This window comes from Oreochromis niloticus, linkage group LG2, assembly GCF_001858045.2.
Source record: "Oreochromis niloticus isolate F11D_XX linkage group LG2, O_niloticus_UMD_NMBU, whole genome shotgun sequence".
NCBI lineage: Eukaryota > Metazoa > Chordata > Actinopteri > Cichliformes > Cichlidae > Oreochromis > Oreochromis niloticus.
The window spans coordinates 26,062,181-26,082,497 of record NC_031966.2 but is presented as its reverse complement, the minus strand read 5'-3'; the positions used below and the strand labels follow the sequence as shown (position 1 = coordinate 26,082,497).

General features: G+C 42.2%; 1 protein-coding gene across 4 annotated transcripts; it reads right to left on the bottom strand.

The window, feature by feature from the left end:
- Positions 1 to 277: 277 nt before the first annotated feature.
- spon2a (spondin 2a, extracellular matrix protein) lies at positions 278 to 18,840 on the bottom strand. Of its 4 annotated transcripts, XM_005467805.4 has the most exons (7): positions 18,702 to 18,840; positions 17,946 to 18,018; positions 9,278 to 9,506; positions 7,093 to 7,313; positions 2,046 to 2,237; positions 1,539 to 1,710; positions 278 to 1,223 (listed from the first exon to the last, which is right to left on the bottom strand). In XM_005467805.4, the coding sequence occupies exons 3-7, from the start codon at positions 9,504 to 9,506 to the stop codon at positions 1,036 to 1,038; spliced, it is 1,002 nt and encodes a 333-aa protein (XP_005467862.1). In that variant the 5' UTR covers positions 17,946 to 18,018; positions 18,702 to 18,840; the 3' UTR covers positions 278 to 1,035. The 4 variants fall into 4 exon arrangements, with proteins under 4 accessions (XP_005467862.1, XP_003455249.1, XP_005467863.1 ...); XM_003455201.5 differs by lacking the exon at positions 17,946 to 18,018 and having other exon boundaries at positions 18,702 to 18,831; XM_005467806.4 differs by lacking the exons at positions 17,946 to 18,018; positions 18,702 to 18,840 and adding an exon at positions 14,142 to 14,324.
- Positions 18,841 to 20,317: the final 1,477 nt, after the last annotated feature.

Here is a 20,317-nt window from a genome sequence, read left to right as displayed (position 1 = left end):
CCCTCATCTTAAACATAATTTTGTATAATATATCCCACCTCTGCATGTGTCCAAACTATCTCAGCTTTGCCTCTCTGACTTTGTCTCCAACCTGATCAATTTGTGCTGTCCCTAATGTCCCCCAATGAAAATCTGACTATCTTCAGATAAATGCCTGGTCCTGACCCCATGCATTTATTAAACATTTATTAAAAATATATCATTTTCACACATCAACACTGTCCAGCTGGAAAACCACATTGAAGAACAACACAGAAATTAATTTGAAAAACGCACCTCCATGTTTATTCATGACTTATACATGATACGATACATTAAAGTATGTACAAAAGTCTCAACAATGAAATATCAAAAGAGAAAATAATACAAATGTTTTAATCTTTCTTTCAAAAAAAAAAAAACAAAAAAAAAAACTGCATCGTGTCTTATTGCAAGCCAGCTTCTTCAGACTGGCATTACGCTTCAAGTCAGCCACTGGGTGTCTCTTATGAAAGGTCATATTTATAAAATGGGGTGTGAGGTTATTTTGAAATCCGGCAAGCATGTATAGGTTATCTAAGAGAAGTAATGCCAGCATGCCTGTAGAGGTATGCAGTATGTGCAAGGACATTTGTGAGCACTCTGTGCCAGTGTGCAGCTATCGACATACAGTTTGAATGCATACGTTGCTGACAATGAACAAACCATAATCAGTTTTTCTCTTCTGCATCTACAACAGTTCCAAAAAACAAAAAATATCACTTTGCACTCAAAACATTTAAACCGCTGTCAAGCTTTAATACCCGTCCAGCATGCAGTTACAATCAGACTCACAAACTTCAGTTCCAGAGGAGCGTTCGCCCTAAATCTGACGGCCTTCGCTGTTATCGCGCCACATCTTAAACTTACACAACTGAGCTGTAACAAAGACAATTGAACCCCTCGCTTCATAAACGCGACGATCAAGATGCAGAAACCTTTTAAAGTCCGGCAGTAATAACACAAAAGTCCCAGTGTGTTGCATACCGGCAGCATGCGTGCTCATGCACTCTGCAGCTACTGGAGTTGCATGCAGCTGTGCGGTACGCATTCAGCCTGTTCCTCCAGCTCAGGGCAGGGGGTTCCAGCGTTGGCTGGCCGTAAGAGGATGTAACGTGTGCGGTGGCGGACACCGCCCTTGGAGCAGGGACCCAGACACAAACCCCAAGACGACCAGAGCGACACTTCACAGTCCAATGGCGTTGCTGAGATAGAGATGAGGAAAATATAAGAGACAGCCAAAAAGATGTAGAAGGTACTGAGTGCATTCCCATTTTATCCTATTATTTAACCAACCAAATACTCATTAAATCAAATTTCTATTTATTCAGTAGAGACATAGACTGCTAACCTACTTAAATCATCATTAGATGTGACTGAATGAACCATAATGCAACTTCAATGCAATGAAAAACACAATAAAACCACATTATGTGTCTCTTTGATTACCTGTGCTCTCCTATCCAATCATTTGCATCAATATTTGGCCTTTCAGCATTAAATGTGTCCTGTGGTGATACCTGAGAAGCGGCGGGGACTGATAGAGTTGGGCAGAATGTGGTTGGACATCGCGGTTTGATCGTCACGTGATCTGCTCTGTCGCGTGATCCTTACGCTGGCAATCGGTGGAAGATCCTTCAAGCGTGGATAGTAGAAGGAGTTGGCCGGGTGGTTTGGAAACTGAGAGGTGATCTGGACAAGTCAACAAACAGCGGTGAGGCATATCTCATCAGGAGAGCCAGCACATTCTCAACACAACTTTGAATGGACAATAGCCCACTTTCAGACACATGCTGGGAAACGATAGATGGTCTGTTACGCAAGAGAGCCTTCTTAACTGGAAAAAACAACTTCATGTCAGACGTAAGGCCTGCCAAGCAATAACGTAAGTGAAGGAATAATACCCCTTAAGCATGCTACAAAGTTACAAAAATAAAAATAAGACAATACAAAAATGTACCTAGAACGTAGTGAAGTGTCAGGTTATCAGCACATGATATACTAGTAAACACTGGAAGCATTCCTACCTTTGTGATGTTTTCTGGAGGGCTGGTTGGGAAGTTGGGAGAGGAGAAAGTGAATCCACTGTCTGTGCCGGCATCATAAGGGTGGAGGTCAACCGTCACTTCCTGTTTCCACTGGTTGCCCTCGCAAAGATTTAGGCTGTCCACACCAACAAACCAGTCAGGGCTGGGGATCACCTTCACCATCAGGGATAGCTGTTGATACAAGAGACACTGTCAAGTGAATATTTAAGCTTATAGGCCAGAACTAGTCTTAATTGGTCAAGTCATCGGTTCATAAGCAGACATAAACTGAGTGGCAAAGCTATAAAGTGCTTTAATATTGACAGCATGGATGTCTTTGTGTCGGTGTCAGGGTGGAAAAGCTATCCAAACCTACAGGGCCCTGTGAGAAAAAATAAATGCCACCTAAACCTAAAAAGTGGCAGCAAGAACTGCAATCAAGCATTTGTAATAATTGGCAATACGTCTTTCAGATTACTGGGACTCACCATCTTTGCAGAATTGTTTTAATATAACTGCAGCAAACGGTCTGTTTATGGTCATCCCAAAGCATCTCCATCAGATTTAACTCCAGACTTTGACTAGGCCACTCCAAAACCTTTCTGTTAATTTTTCAGTCATTCAGAGGTCGGGTTGGATAGCATTTTTCACCTCATTCATAAACAAAATCATTATTTAAAAACTCATGTTGCACTTACTCCGGTTATCTTTGACTAATGAAATGTGCATGATGATCTAAAACATGTAAGTGCAACAAATATGCAAAAAAAAAAAAAAAAAATCAGGAAGGGGCCAGATACGTTTGAAAGAATTGTTCATTATTTTGATTTATTTTCACCCTGCAAAGCATCAGCAGCACTTTGTGTTCAGTCACTATTCTCAGATGTCAGACTATGACGGTGAACATTATCCTTTTAACAGCAGCGATGATGAAAATGCAGTCACATTAATCATTAATTAGTAGTCTAACTCACTAGAGCACAAATGTTACACTCAATCCTCTGTTATTATTTCTGTGGTTACAATCAAAAGTCTAACTGTGGAATTCTGGATGAGAAAAGGCTGAGCGAAGGCTCTTTGGGGAAGAAAAGACAAACAATCCATAAAAAACCATAAATCTGATCCCATCAGCACAGCAATATTTTGTTATAATGCTTCTTGTCTTTTGGTACAGTCTAGACCGTAATTATGTGGACAGCCAGGCTCTTTTTGTTCATCAGGCTCTGTGCTTTAGAGCATCCACTTTGTTCTAAAATAATGCTAAAAACATCCCAGCTTTAATATGTAATAGATGTGATATACTTATATTGTCCAAATTACAGGGCCCAGATTTTCGGGGGTTCAACAGCAATTGGACATTTGGCTACCAAGTGTGTTACATTTAAACATTAGTATATGTACTAAAGAGTTTAGACTGACAAAAAGTGCTTGTCAATATAAGTACACAACATGGTCTTCCAGAGTTATCAGAGATAGTTGGCTTGACAGATCAACAGACAGGCATGCGCGCAGTAACACTCTCAGAAATAAGCTTACAGTATAAGCCCATTTTTGTCCTGATAGGTACAATCTACATGAAGTTATCGCCTAAGCAACATTACTGGACCTTAAGGTAGCTTTTCAAGGGCCAAAAAGAGTACATATTTTCACCTTTAGGGTTTGTGAGGCAGATTATTTTCAGTTTCTTTAGTATCCAAGTCCTTTAATGTAATCAATTAGATTATGTTCACCTGTGACTCATTTTCTCTCCAGGCGTTTCTGCTCTGCTTCAATCTTCCATCTGTGTATTTATAGTGCTGCCTTCCCTCTACTGTCAATGTCACTGTTAACTGTACACAATACAAGTTGCTGTTCGCTGGTGTTTAGTGTCTTCTAGCCCCAGGGAGTTTTTACTATTCACTGACTTTGTTTCTCTTTTGTGGTTCGCCTCGCAAACATCATCAGCTTAACAAAGGGCTCGCCTTTTGCTCCTGCCTCCCCCCCGTGTCTGCATGTTGGGTCCTTCTTCATCACACTATAACACCCACAAAAACATGAAGCAATAACTCTGAGTAAAATGCAACTGAGATATATAAAATTAAAGGTTTATTTATTCAAATAATTGTATATATTGTATATATGCACCAAAGTGGTCCATACGTTACTGTGTAATCTGCTCACTGAAGACCAGATTAAAGCCAAAGGGAACCCACAACAGGCCAGGACAGAAGGTTTCTGCAGAAAAGGACCAGGGGAGCATGTAGACATCTGTGTGTAAGGACTTCAGAAAACCACTCGCTGCGGATTTCCAACAAGATTTTGTCTGACTTTGTGCATATCTGTAAAATTACTTGTAAAACCCTAAACTTGGGCTCTCTGTGTTAAAGTGGATACATATGCCACACAGTTCTTCCGAAACACAGAGAATAAAAATACATGTGACTGTCCAAATGCTCACTGCGTGAACTATATCACAGGAATCATTCTGCACAACTATAAATGCATTAAGAATGACATCACGCTCAAAAACACAGCTGATCTCGGGATTTATAGCTCTAAAACTTATAAATGCATGTGAGCTCATGAGCTCACTCAGTTTCCTGTGCAGGGTTAGACTGTGTGTTCTCTGTGATGGATGTTTCCTGAGTGCTGGTGACCTCATACAGGAAGTGGCCTGGAGGTCAGCACACACCGAGGTCACAGATGACCAGAAAAAAGCACATCTGAAAACGCCTCCTCACTCAAGGGCCGATATTTGAGGACCTTGGCTAAGCTGCTCAGTCTAGAGAGGGATTGGTGGGCTTGGCTGGCTTTTGATGGATAGGAAAGGGTGGCCTGGAGGATGGGGGGGAAAGAGCTGGAACAGAAATCAAACTAGTCAAAAGAGACTCAGACAGGAGAGTAGCTAGAGTCAGCATGACACATGAGGTCTGTTTCTAGGCTGTAATGCATGCCAGAGAACAGAAAAAAAACAAATCAGAGGTCACACTCTTGCTTTTATGAATCTACTCATCCACTCTTTCCTTTCTTCCTCCCTTTATTCTGCAAACACCGCTCCTTCATCGTCCTCTTTTTTCAGCCTCCTCTGAAACAGCGGCTTTTCCAAGAAATCATTCTGCTATATCCATCGGGCCACTCAGCAAGGATGTCTTCTCAGGGGTATTCCTCGTCAGCAGCTTGATCAGTCCGCGGATGTTTTGCAACGCACGGGCCAGGAAGTGTCTCCAAAGCACAGACGGTTTCAAATCTCCCATGACCCCTCTCACTTTTTTCCCCAACCCATCAAAACAAACAGCACAGTCGTCCCTGAAAGCATGCGACTCCGTCACCTGAATGCTTGCTCTCAAAAAGCCCTGAATTTCACAACGGGGCTTATTCGTTGTAATCTGTCTGTTTTAAATTACACACCAAGAGCAGAAGAGTCATGAACAGTGGAGATGGAAATCATATGTGTTTGGGATTTTTTTGCTTTTTAGGTCACTGAGTATGAATGTTTTGGTTGTTTGGAAGAGAAGAAGAAGAGAAGGAAGAGATGGTATTTATAAATGAGCATGCGGGAGAAACAGACAGAGAAGCTCAATAGCAGACTGAGCAGACAACAGCTTCACATCATTCACGTGTGCTCGGCACAAACCCGCCGATGTCACGCTTTCCTTTGCCGTTCTGCTCGCAGGTCTAAAAACAGACCATTTAAAAGCAGCCACAGGCATCATATACCTAGATGACAAGCTGCTAAGCTGCTGTCCATGACTCGTACTTACCAACGATGCCCTCCGACCAGGTTGTTTATGATTTTTTTAAGGTCCTCGGGTTCAAGCAGTGCGACAGGCAATAAACAAATGTAGGTCACCAGACTTTCAGGCAGACACACACCTATTCCTAAAAGCTCCAGTAAAATGTCCACCCTCTCCTCTACACCTTTTTCCTTCTTGTTCATCAGCTGCGTATGCCTGACTCATAAAGGGGTTATTTTATTTCGAGTTGTAACTTTTCCACATGGCCCTGCCTCAAATCCTTTGCCTTTGTTTAAGGCCCGGCTCCTAAATTTAACTCGAGCCTCAACAAAGAGTCCAACCGTGACCTCTGCTCCCACATTCGGTCACCATTCAAGATACGCAGCGCTATCCAGCAATGAGCAAAGCCACAACCTTAAATATGGCTCATGTGGGACCCCAGCGGTTATCCTCCACAGCTGGTTCTTTAGTGAAACAGTTTCACATTGTGTTTCCTTAGAAAAGGATTTTCCCTGCTAAGCTGCAGTACAGGAAATGTGACACAGAAGAAAAGAAAAGTTTGCAAAAAAAAAAATCTTGGTAAACATTTACTTAATTTGGTTCACTCGGGTGGCTGAAGTCACATGTTCTGATCACCTGGGATCACTTTAAGGTTGATGTGGTCGGGTAAAATGATTACAGCAACCATTAAATGTTGGTGTAGAAGAGGCATGGGAGCATATATTATTATACTTGTCTGCTTCTAAAATATGGAGCCAGTGGAAGGCTTAAAGCAGGTAAACTGTTAGCCAAGGTTAGCTACAAAAGCAGCTGACATTTTCTTGTCTTTATTGGACCATGGGCGAAGTGTAAAAACAGTGTGCTGCTCTTTATATAGTGGGTGTCATCTAGTTGTTATATATTTAATTTCATCATCACATGAAGACAGATTCCAGATTCCACTCGCTATATCGTAACGTTTGCTGTACCAATTTATCAAACTTCTTATCTAACTTTAAGAAAACAGGCAAAAGTGTTTCCAGAAACAGCTCCCTGTGCTGCGCGTCATCATGGGTCCGCTCTCCTGAGCTCTCACAGTTCAGTGAGGCAGGCAGCAGACAGAGCGCAGACCGCGCAGGATGGATGTGGGCGTTTGTGGCTGCAGAGCTGAAGCACTTCAGCTAAACATAGGCTGATTGGATAGTGGAAAGAAGTGGTGAAGTGTTTAATCAGAGCAGATGAACGTGGATGTTATGGGGAGGCTGGGTCACCAGATGACTGAATAGGTTTAGCCCAGCAGATGGTTTGTGTGACTTACTGCGTCTGAGTATTTATGAAGGTAAATTTGTGCCTACCAGTGAACTCCGGGGATGAATAAGCATCTCTGTGGAGCTGTGCCCAATGCCGTTGGGGATGCCAGCCGTTCGGTACATGGCGCCGACCACGCGCTTCTTCCTGGCCTCCTTGGCTGTCTTCATCAGCTCCACCGTCACTCCGAGTTCAGCGAAGCTCTGAACCCCTGCGCTGGCTGGAGCGCCCTCCTCCCATAGCCGAAAATGACGATTATGGCTGACCGCTAAAGAGAGAAAAGAAGTTGAAGAAAGAGGAGATGACAGGAGTAAGATGCTTATTCACTGGAATGCATATCAATGTCAGCAAAGCACCACAGAGCCTCAGCCAGACGATGAGATCATTTCCACCAGTGGAGCCTGCATGTATTTCTATGGCTCTCTCCTCCTTCCTGCACTTAAGCATTTAATTCTAAAGGAATTGCCCACATGCATGTCTTTGGCAATATTGCAAGGTTACAGTTACGTCTTTTCTCCATCTATCACTGAAGAAACCACAACACTGCTGGCAGGAGGTAGGTCAGGAACTGGGATTGGCAGCCAGATGGTGGATAAAATAATAATTTCATAACTTTTACTCGTGCTTTTTCTGATACATTGGGTCAGTGAGCATTTGCCTCACATTCTTATGTTTTGTTGTGGCTATCTATGAAATCGCTTTGAATGGAGACACTGATTTAAGCCGAACTGTTTGTACCACAGCTTCTGGAGCTACGTTGTTGAATCCCACAGAGCTACTGGCCTGGGCCGGTGGTTTTAAGGGCAAAGTAAGGTTAGCCAGAAACACGTTGACAAATGCTCTGATGGTTCTGCCTTACCTCACTTTTCAGACCCGCGTACAGGCGCACGCACGCCAACGCATTTAAGTTAAAACGCCGAGCCACACACGCATGATCTGCCCAGCACACTTCACACACTATCTTGTTTCTTTCCAAACTGCGATTACTTCACGCTTAATTACATTACCATCCTAACAAACTTCCCACAAGCATCATTGAAACTTGATAACCCATCACGTTTGAGCCCTATCAAGACATTAAATCCCATTTCCCTCTAATTCTCTTGTGTATTTTCTTTTTGGCTATGACAAACTCCATTCCTCCTTTATTCTGTTGGCCGTCAGACCTTCTTCAGGTTATGTTTTTTTTGTGCGGTGACAGATTTCATCCCCAGTCTTTTTTGTGTCCCCCTGCTGCAGACTGTGAGGCCACTGAGGTCTTTGTTTTTCTTTTCTTGTGACAAAGTCCAATCCCCCGGTGCCCAGCACCCTGGAACATTAAAAGCCATTATGGGTGTGTCAGAATCTCTAATGCCTGTGTCTATATGGAGTAAGTAGGACATCATCCTCTGGCATGGCAGCCGAGCACCAATGGGAGACCTGGAAACCAGACAAAGCCGCAGCCGGCACACAGCAGTCCAAGACGCCGCACACACAGATGTGCAGACATCTGCCATCCATCCATCCACAATGTTTGTTTTTTGCTTTTTTTAAAAGAGGGAGAATACAAACTTGTATTTGGTTCTGCTTCTGCTCCTCCTGGCTCCGAGGTGAGTGGTCTGACCCCACCACACCCCAACTATCATCACCCACCTTCAGCAGCCCCAAACTCACCACTCCAGTCTTTACCGCCAACACTGTGGTAAACCAGCGGAAATGTGGGAAGGAGAGTAGGACTGACTCGAAGAAATAGAGAAATATTAAAGATATGGCTGAAGAGAAGTTAGAGAAACAAAGAGAAACGCTACCATCTGGGAGCATTTAGGTTGTTTTTCTTGTTGCGCTCAACTTCTTGCTGTTTTGCTCATTAACATCTCTAACCTCATTTTGTATGCGGTTGTGCATGAAGCTCCTTGATGAGGAACAAAAAATAAATAAATAAATAAATAAACTGCCTTTGGGTGAAGCAGAAGTTGCTTCAGTGTGACTGCTCGTCCAAAATGTCCTTAAATCTCACTGTGAATGTGATTTGTGCATTTTGATTGGCTCACCTGTTACACAAAAGCTTTACAGCAGTAAGCTCTTAACTGCTGAAAATAAATGAAAAAAAAATACTGTGATTCTTTGCTGCTGTTGCGAATCTGAAGTAATAGTCCACATGCAATGGACTATCAGGTGTCACAGTAAAAATTTCCATTTTACATGGATGATTTTCCAATAACCCGTGTTTCCACCCCCATGGGTCTTTCTCACCTATGAGTTTGGACCACTGTGCAGGGGGTCGGAACAGTGGATACTGCTTTGGGAAAGCCTGAGGGCTCCAGTGACCAGTAAAGACCAGGATGTAGGACGCAGGACTCTTGGCTGTGCATTCTGTCCCAATGAGTGGTCGCAAAGGCCCAGCAAATGTGAAGCAAAGCTTCACAAGTACGAGGAGGAGCTGCTGCAGCCAGCCACAGGTCAGGTGCTCTGATGACATCATCTGCAAGAAATGGAGAAATGAAAATACTTAAAGTCTTTCTCCCTGCTCTGTGCACCATCATTGTAAAAAGAAATAAATAAATCACTGTGGCAAATCGCATGAACAAAAAGCTGCTGAACAAGTCTACCATAAACTCTGTGACATATAATCTTTGGACGTGGGCAAGTAAATGAAAAGATCGCAAGACGAACATTTAGGAAACCAAACCCAGACAATCCCGGAAAATCAGTATGAGTGGGGAAATTCCATATCCCAGCCCTCATATCAAAACACAGCCTTTTTATCAAAGACCAAAGCCCGATGAACTCCCTGACCCTTAGGCTTCCTATTAAAGAAACTCTCCCATTTCTTTGGTCCGGCCAAGAGACTTCTGACAAAAAGCCAGTTTCTGGCTACAGGGGAAACATCACGTTGTAATGTCTGCTGTAGACGCCGCCTTTAAATAAAACAACATCTCTGAGGATGGATACAAATTTCTGTCTGCTCTACTGATCTCACCGACTGACCATCCGCTGACCACCAGCTGCTGACTCAGACTCACACTCTATTAAGAGGCAGAGGGGCGACGGGGGCACTGCATGACAATTGCTCAAAATGCATTTCAGCTCCATAGGTCACAGTGTAGAAACCCCCATTTGTTTTGAACTCTTTGTAATTTTTACATTCATGATAGCAATATTAATGGAAAATCCACAGAAATTCTGGTGAAAATGCTTTTAGTTGAATTTATTTTTACATTTATTGTGTTTTGTTTTTCTTTTGTGGCAAATTAACTCAAATTATGAGTCTACCGTTGTGGAGAGTTAATCTGTTATCTCTAACAAAGTAGCCAACAAAGTAGTCACTACATCCCTCCTCTCAATTTTTGTTTTATGGCTGGTAGTCACTAACATTAATAGCAATAACATTATTCACTTTGTTGGAGTGTCGGCCTGGTAGTTAGTGTCATTGGTCGAGCAGAAGAAAATGGATGGCTGTGAATTAACTCTCTCCAACACAACTACTTCTATGTTGCATACTGAGGGTTAACAAATAGTGTTGTCTTTACTTTGTTTTTAAAGATTATTACAAAAAATCTCAGCTCAACTTTGCAATCAAACCAACTATGACAACCAGCTAAACTGCTGGAACAGCTGTTCATTAGCAGAAATACAGAATCGGCCAGTCACATGGCAAGAATTCAGTGCATTTAGACATAAAATAGAAAGGCAAAATTAAAATTGACTTTAATAACTACTTGTTACAACCAAGGTATGCAGAAGAGCAACTCTGAACCTTGAAGCCGAAAGGCTACAGCAGCAGAAAACCAAACTGGGTGCCGATTCTGTCAACTAAGAACAGGAAGTTGAGGATAAAATTCATAGAGCTCACCAATATTGAACAACAGCAAACTGCAAAAATGTTGCCTGATCTAATAAGTCCCAATTTCTGCCACAGCTTTCAAATGGTAGAGTCAGAATTTGGTGTAAATAACATGAAAGCACCATCCTGCTCTGTTTCAACAGTTCAGGCTGGCTGTGGCTTTGGGCTCCTTCATACCAACTGAGCATTGTTGTTGATCATGTCCATCTGGCTGCTTCCAGCCATGTCACAAAGCTCAAATCATCTCCAAATGGTTTCTTGAACATGACAATGAGTTCACTGTATTCGAATGGCCTCCACAGTCACCAGTTCTCAATCCAATAGAGAAACCGTGGGATGTGGTGCAACAGGAGATGTACAGCCAACAAATCCACAGCAACTCTGTGATGCTGTCATGGATGCATGGATTACAATCTCTGAGGAACGTTACCAGCACCTTGTTGTATCTATGCCGTGAAGAATTAAGGTACTTCTGGGGGAAAAATAGGGTCCAACCAGGTACTAGCAAGTAACGAAGTGGCCAGTACACAAAAAGGAAAGACACACAGGTGCAGTGCATTAAAAACTTGAGGAATTGTAAAGGTGGGAAACACACAAGGGCAGGAAGTGGAGGATTAGGAAGCGGATTCTCACACGGAAGAGGACAGCATTTGTGTTTGCTGCCAGCTTTCAAGGGTAGCTGTTATGACAGAATTTTGAGCAACTGGCATAGCCTTACTGTTGAACTCTTTATGGCAAAAGAAAGAGTCCCACTGTCAGAAGAGTTAAAGAAGACGAGCAGGAAGAGTGGCAGAAAATCAATAGTTGGATTCAGAAGGGAATTTATAGCCTCAAGACCCGAGAGGATTCAAAAGCAATTTTTAGCTGGCATTATTTCTCCTAAATGAAAGAACAACCCTGCAGTACTGTGCGTCATAGTGTGCATGTACCAATTTACATCTAAACTTGCTCCAGATCTGGCTTTTTGATGCCGCTTTCAAAATGTGATCTTACAATTATTCCCAAATACCATCGTAATCCAAACTGGCACCTAGATTAGATAGCCCCAAAGTCATCAACATGCTTCACTGAGTCAAGCATCAACGGGGAAAATACACAAAATGACATCACCTCATTTATTGTGTTTTATTTGCAGATCGTTTAGCTCCGACTCCAGTGTACAACTTCGAGGCAGATCTTTTTTTCCGTTTGTGTGTTACAGAAAGGGAGAGTGGCATTAGTATGAGTTACTATAGTATAACTAAAACTCCAAGCAGCTGCAGAATGCAGACAGTTAAATTTGGGCAAGTCAAAAACGCACACATGTGCATGTAACCCCCCCCCCCACACACACACACACACATAACACTCATGTCCTGCTGCACATTGTCAGTGAAGTCTATTTCCAGGGGTCAGATAGTATTACTTTGCCAATATAGCTGCAAAACTCCAACTCTGACACTTTTCTGACCGCGTCCTCGCAGCGTGTTTTATCCATTCCCCGTCTCCATTAAATGTATATTATCCGCTGCACTGTTTAACTGCCAGCTGTAAAAAGTACCCCACATATGGTGACACACAGAGGTCCCGCTTTGATCATGCAGCTCAGTCATCAGATCACCTCAGTGACTGCTGCAGCTTGGCTGGAGGCAGATGAAGCTTCAGGATGAGAAGTATGGGTCTACTTCCAGAGAGAAACTTCAGCTTCTTATCTTATCTTTGTGACTGAAGCTTGTGTGTGGAAATTCATGACCTGGACCCTGCAGGCTTTTAACATCAACATGTGAACTTGGTAACTGTGACTGTCCTGTCTGCTCTCTCCACTACGTTTATTAGAGAAAAGGAGGTCAACGCTGTCACAGGGTGATGCAAACACTTACTTAAACACTCTGGACTGAAAAGATTTTTTTTTTTGCCTGAATATGATCTTTTATTCTGAAATTATTTGTTTCTGATCAACTCTGACCTGCTCTACAGTGAGACTGGTTTATTTGACCCCCTTACGCTCCTTTTGAATTCATCCCATTGACCCCGTAACACACTAAAGAGACATTTCTTGAATTCCCACATGGACACGATGAGCTTTATCGGCCAGCACGCAGACACACTACCAGCTGATGTCTGCTGCTGCAACACATGCAGGGATAATAGCTTCTTTTTTTTAATCCACATAAAGACACAAAAACTGTCAAACACGCAGTTACATGCACGCACACAAATTAGAGGTGTGCTCACCGGTCGGCACAGACAGACAAACACAGCAGTTTTTCTGTCAGGCACGAGACACAATAAAACAAGGGGATGGGGCGCAGAGCCAAACTTAAGCGGCTGCCGCCCTCCGGGCACCTTTACTGTGCAATTAAAGTGGCCTCACGCAGAGATAATACACACATTCACCTCAGCTCATACGCAAAGGCATTCAGTTATGAACACAAAAGCACAGATTTGTTCACGCAGCCAGAGGTAAGTTTGTTTTTAACAAGGAAATGGAAAAGAGATAATTTGCTTTCGCGGCCAAGATTTTTCATGAAAATCTTTTACGGGGCAACAGCGGGTTTAGGAGTTTGTGTCGAGAAGGGAGACACATCAGTCTGTCTTGAATTAGCCTACTTCTACGCAACCATTTCATTCATTCGTGCGTACAAAGAGAAAACGCAGAGAGATGTGCATCACATCGATGAAAGGTCTCGAAACTTTCACTGCTTCTGGTGTAGCTGGAGGGGAAATTACGACAGCTGGGACAAAAGAAAAGTGAGGAGGCACTGCCCGAGTTTGGCTTTCCTGACAATGGAGATGACGATATGGATTTATAATATAAAAAAAGAACTAAGAATCAGCTGTGAAACAGAAAAATAAGCATCTAGTTGAATCATTCCTGCGAGGGAAGAGTTCAGTAATGGGAAATAGATTCATCTCTTTATTTATTTGAATATTTCAATCAACTGCTACTTAATACAAATCTGCTACATTTCAGAGGGACTCATGAAATTATTAGATACTTTACTAGCAAGTAGCAAGATCACAAATTACTTTTGCGTACAACCAACCTTCAGTCTGCGCTTTTTAAATGCATGCAGTATAACGTAACGCTGAATTCTGCAGAATTAGATACATTTAATTGAAATTTGATGCGTCATATGATTATATTACATTATATTTCAGAGGCAATAATGACAAGGTTAAAATTATACATTTACTTAAGCAAGATTTTCCATTAAAGTGGGTATTTGGGTTAAACTCACCCAGGCTTTCTGTGCAGAGAATGAATGAAGTCGCTCAGTGTGTGTTCCCTACCTGTGCTGGATTATCAGTGACAGAGAGAAGCTGCAGCAGACTCACAGAGAGGGTACAGCTCCACTTGCTCCCTATTGTAACCGGTTTTCTGGTGCAGCCTTATCAACCTCTATCCCTCGGCTGCCCGTCTTTATCTCTTTCCAAATTTCTCTCCTCCTCCCTTCTCCGTATCTCCTCACGTTACCCTCCTCTTTCTCTCTTCCTTTCTCCTGCTTTCTCCTCCCCCTCCTCGTTTTTTTCCCTTTTCCTCCCCCTACCTCTCCTTGTATGGAAAGGCAGTTAACAGCCTCACTCCTCTCCCCTCTTTTCTCCCTCTTAGGCTCTCTCTCTATTCTTTCAGTGGCTGTGTAAATTCAACAGGCACATTGCTGACAAGGTAATCAACACCACCTTGGCCTCTCTCTCTCGTCATACCCTGTTCAGCTCTATGTATTATCTTGCCCCCGTTTTTCAGCTCAAGCTGTCAGACTTGAGAGGTGTAGAGTTGCTGAATAATGGCAGTAAATTAGAAAGAGAAAGAAGCAGGGCTTCGTGCACAGACATGCAACCTGGATAACAGATGAGCTCAGTCTGGACAGAAGCACGGGCTTTTATTTCTGCAGTGAATGCACTGATTGGACACCGCAGATAACCAAAGAGTTTAAAGTGGTTCCTGTCTTCTTTTTTTTCCACCCCTTTCAAATAGTTCTCCTGTCCTGTGGCCTATCCAGCTGTGATCTCAGTCGAGGAACCCCATTTCCTCAGGTCAGAGTGTCTAAGTATGTGTGTGTATATGAGACAGTGAAAGAGACGTGTGGCCACCAGTTCACACAGCTGGTAGACACATGGACGACCAGGGAGGTTTCTGTTGCTGGTCGCCACAAACTTATCAACGTGTCAGAGGCTGAAACTAAATAGGACTGTTTGTACGCGGTGCAACAAAGCAGCCTACGTTTCATCAAAACACACACCCTGCTTGGGCTCAGTGTGGACCGAGCCCTGCCACTCTCAAGACATGTGCTATCAGCTTGACCTGGCAAACATCAGCCAGAGCAAGAAGAAAACAGAGGCAGCCACGTCACTATATAGCCCTAAACCTTCCTGGAATAAGGAGGGATGAAGAGGCGAGGGCAGAGGAAGAGGAAGAGATGTGGATCGGGTAACAATTTGGATTTGTGTCCTCCAGTTATAAACAATCACGCAAACACCATCACCCCATCTGTTTCCACTACTACTTCCTCACCAGCTCTATCTATCTATCTATCTGTTCATGCTGATGCTGTTGAAAGTAGGTTACGGGAAATAAGCATGACTCCCTTGCTGCTGCCTGCTGATTAGTGACAGTGAGCTTAGCATCCAGACTGACTTGCCGCATTAATGTGAAATGTGAGTGACATCCTATCAGCTGCACAGGTGTGCATACGTGCATGCAATCACACACACTGCACTCACAAAACGACCTCAGTTTTGAGCCCACATTGGGAGGTATCCCGGTGGACACTGACACCCCCTTACGTGTGCCTGCAAACCTATGTGGTAACTGATGATTACTTACATTACCATAACACACACAGAGCTCACGGTTAAGCTGCGCTCTCCAGCGCGCACACACACACACACACTCAAAAAGTTTAGCTTTAGGACACCAGATACAGCAGCAGATTTGCCTGACTGACGCAAATCGCCAAGATAGCTGGAGGTTTTCTTCCTGTCAATCAAGTGCTCGCGTCAGTGCTACACGAGCCAAGCGAGTAGGGCAATGAAAGGAAAACCCTGAGCTAATCACAGAGCGTTGTGCGTGGGACATACTAGCTCCACTGTGTCAGCCTCACTACCACGAACACTCTGCGCCCCTATAACAGGACCGACAGGAGGAAAGAAGAGCACGGGGAACAGATGGATTACACCGATACACAGCGCATGAGACCAAAACCAACAATGCGTTCATCCATCTCTCAACTCCTCCGCACATCTTTACCCTCCCTGTGCCACGCAGCTCAAACCCATTTATCCCAGCAAGAGATAAATATTTAAAAACAAGTCACAAATATATACACCGCAGTTTTATTTGTTTTTTTGTTTTGGAGCTTTTTTTAAGTTAAAAGTTCCCTAAAACACATGGGGTGTGGAGATGTTATCGATCAAAGAAGAGTCCGCAGGACAGAAGAGAACATTTTGGTATAGGTTTGGATGTTCTGTACAATGGAAATAAAAACAGAATCCAATGATTTTTAAATCATCTAAAATACTGTAAATAATTCAAATGTGAAAACTGAGAAATTTGTTTATTTCTTTGACCCAAAAAACACAATTTGAAGAGGCTGTGACAGGGTCATGTTTACCCCTGTGTTACATCAGCTCATCTTTTAACAACAGTCTATAAAAGTTTGTGAACCGAGTAGAGCGACTGCACTAGTTTCGCAAGAAAAATATTTCCCAGTCTTGTTTGACAGAAGATTTCAGGTTCTCAACAGGGGGGATTCGGGGCCTTTGTTAAAATGTATTACTTATTTATAAAGACTCATAAGGCTCATTTCATCTGTCCCCAAACAGACCCTGATTCACTGCGATGGTAAGAAAGACCAGTGAAAATTTGTGCTCAAACACCTCGGATTTCAGAGTGTGAATAAATTCTCAGAAAGTGGATCGACATCTTTAAAAATTACACATATTTTGAAAAGTACTTGATACATGAAGCTAAATTTTCACAACACTCATTATATATGTCCAGCCTTTGGACCATGATTTTTTAATGCAAATCGTAGATCTGCATGATTTGTCCTGATTTGAGACGGAGTGACCCATAAATACCTCAGAGCATCGTAAATGATGAACTGAAGCAGGGCATCTTGTTTTTTATGTCTTGTCTTTGAATTTCTAAACAGTGATAAATTGTTATTTGTCCTTTTGAAACCCATTTTACTGTACTTGACATTATTTTCAGTATATTTTTTTTATTTACATAGATAAAGCACATGTGTAGCGTTCATTAAATTGTTTAGTAAATTTGTTAAATTGTTTAGTAATAAGAATAAGATCGCGGGTAGAAGCACCAGAAATGGACTTCCTCCAAAGGGTGGCTGGCCTCTCCCTTAGAGATAGGATAGGGTGAGAAGTTCGGCCATCCGGGAGGGGCTCAGAGTAGAGCCGCTGCTCCTCCACATCGAAAGGAGCCAGTTGAGGTGGTTCGGGCATCTGACAAGGATGCCTTCACCTCCTGGGTGAGGTGTTCCCACCGGGAGGAGGCCCTGGCGCAGAACCAGGACACACTGGAGGCTTTTTTTTCCTGATTTAGAATTGAATACAGCATTATTTCTAAATTCTGTATGTTTTAAATTGTTTTGTTGTTTTTACTTACGTTTTGCACATTATCTTAAATATTTAAGTTATGTTATCTGTGATAAAGTAGCCTGTATTAACAAACTGATGTTTTTTGGAACAAAGTTAAAGTCTATGGCGAAGATAAATTAACTACCTCAGAGTACCAGATCAATTCATTTTTAATGGAAGGCAAAACTGGTATCTTACTGATTCAGTCACTAGAAAAGTATGAAATTACCCCAAAGATGCCAAACAGCTTTGAAGATAGGATCCCTCCACATGGGGGGACATCAATCTGCCAGACTAATTTATCATAAGGGCAAGCACGCAACCAATATGAGACACATGTGGGTCCGTCAAACCGCTTCCCTGTATAAGAAAGACTCCAAACAGTTTTATTTCTTAATGTTTTCAACTCTGTATCTAAGACCTCTGTGTTGTTTTCTTTTCCACTCAAACCTGCAGAGGACTCGTTTTAAAGAGCAGTTAAATGAAATTACTGACCTTGCAAAAGCAGGGCAGGAACCAGTTCTCACATTTTACTGGCCTGACCTGAAGGACTCCCTCCTCCTCTGAACTAAACAAACAAATAAAAAAAATGTGTTGGCACAGCATGGGAACTGACAGATGTCGCAATGGTGTGTTTGAAGTGTGTGTGAATCAGGTCTGGTAAATAATACCGTTGGCACCCTGGGCCTGCTTCATCTGCACACAGGGTTACATAACACAGCCCTAAACAAAAACAGTAAGTAGGGCTGATACTGCCTCTGATGACTGCTAATAATTTTGTAGTTTTGTATGAACTGCAACTAAATTGGGTTCATTTTATTTGAAGCATAATTTAACCAAGAAATTTTAGAAAATAGACTAAAATCTCTTTTTCTTTATACATATATTTTCCAAACACAACAATCAGGCATAGCTGCTAGCATGCTAACAGTATTGAGTTAAAATTATACATCATTAAACCTTCAAAACTAACATTTTAAGAAAAAAAGCCAAGACCCAACCTAGCTATAAAATAAAATAATTCTAAAAAGCACATAAACAGCTAAAATTGAGTCACTGTTGATTATTGAGGCAAGATGCTCAGAGCTACATTAGCCGCTACTAGCATAGTAGCTGCTTTGTTGGTAATGTGGGTGTCAGGAAAGTGGCTACAGTTATTAAAACATGTGTAAACTTACATGGAAATACATCAGTATGTAAGACAAACACAGAGTTTGTGCAGTTTGAACACTCAAAGTCAGTATTTGGTACCTTAATTCTTCAATACAGTCTGAACGCTCTTAGGCAGCGTACTTGCAGCTCTCCAGCTCTTCTCTTTTATGGATGTTGACTCCCTTTTGTTCTGTTTTCTGTCAAGATGAACCCATAGTGCTCAATAATGTTGAGGCCCGGGCTCTGGGGAGGCCAGTCCATGACTGATGATGTTTCACTGTTTTTCCATCCAGGTATGTTTTCATTGCATTGGCAGAGTATCTGTGATCATTGCTAAAAAATGAAGCTGTTGACAGTCTGATGCTTGCCAGATGGCATTGCATGGTGGATCAAATATGACCGTAATTTTCTGTGTTTATTATTTTGAAATGTTCTCCAATGCCATTGGCTGAAATGCAGCTCAAAACATGACCTCCAGTGCCTCTACCACAATTTCAAGATGGCTTTAGGTACTCACTGGTGCACCTCTTTACTGGCATCCTCTGACAGTGAAACAAGAATTTTAAATATGGATTAATTACTCCACAAGACCTGTTGGCACTGATTTTTAGTGCAGTTCTTGTGTAATTTGGCACACCTCAGCCTTTTTCCCTGTTTATTTTTCTTCTGTGAACAGTAGATGGATCAGCTAAAGGGCCAAATGAATCTTTCATGTCCTATGTCAGATCTATATTGCAATTTTTCCTATTTCTTATGGACAAGACTTCTAGGTAGCGTTAATCTTCTGTAGTTTTTTTTTTTTACCTGCAACTTTTGTCCTCTACTTGTCCAGCTTCCTCAAATTTGTTCAGGACATACTGCACACCATGGGAAGAGCTACTAGCTCTTTAGGAATCACCTTGTTGGTGCAAAAAATACTCCCTTATTCCTGTCAAACTGTTATCGTTTGAACTGTTCACAGATTCAGCTGAAAAAAAGATTCAGGGAACAAATTATGTGGTTTTGTAACAGGCTGTTAGTTACAGTCTCTAAAAATCCAATTTAAAACTGGTTCTTTTTTTGAGTTGTTATATAGACAACTCTGCTTCATCCCTTGACTTAGATGCCATTCTTTTGCTTGAATACGTGTTTCACAAGTCAGCATTTAGTGGCTTAACAAAAAGATATATTCATCTAAAAACAGCCAGGTACAAGCACTTGGGTGAAATGAGTAAAACAAAATATCCAGAGAAAGACTTTTAAAGACCTTTAGAAAGCCTGGAGAACTACTGCTCAAGACCATTTAAAAAAATTACAAGGAGGTCTGGCTCCTTTGAAATCAAATGCAGAGAAATGAGGGGTGGCTCTAGACTTTTGCACAGTACAGTAAAATTAAAACAGGGTCAAGAGCGATCTCTGCTCCATTTTAAAAGTTCCTGGTTGTGTGCATGTGGAAGCAATTTTGGAGGCAATAATCCCTCCACCCTCCTGAGCCCTGTGGGTCTACACAGAAGCCCCCCTTCCCTGTATTCCCCACCTACTTTGCCCACTTGTAAACCTGTGGTCATCCTGGCACTGCCTAAGCTACAGTTGGCGTATAAAAGAGCAGCTTAAGTCTGCTAGTAAACAATTTTGTTTATGGCAGACGTTCTGTAAACACAGCTCCATGTACTCAACATGCTGACTGTCAACATATCACAGCTGGCAATTAACTGTCACCATCTTACTAACCACTA

What these genes read in the sequence shown, in the direction of transcription:
- spon2a (XM_005467805.4), bottom strand. Translation starts at nt 9,506, where the DNA reads ATGATGTCATCAGAGCACCTGACCTGTGGCTGGCTGCAGCAGCTCCTC. An exon ending in ACAGTGGTCCAAACTCATAG is followed by an intron (nt 7,314 to 9,277) that starts GTGAGAAAGACC and finishes TTCTCTCTTTAG; the next exon opens with CGGTCAGCCATAATCGTCAT. An exon ending in TTCATCCCCGGAGTTCACTG is followed by an intron (nt 2,238 to 7,092) that starts GTAGGCACAAAT and finishes TTGTATCAACAG; the next exon opens with CTATCCCTGATGGTGAAGGT.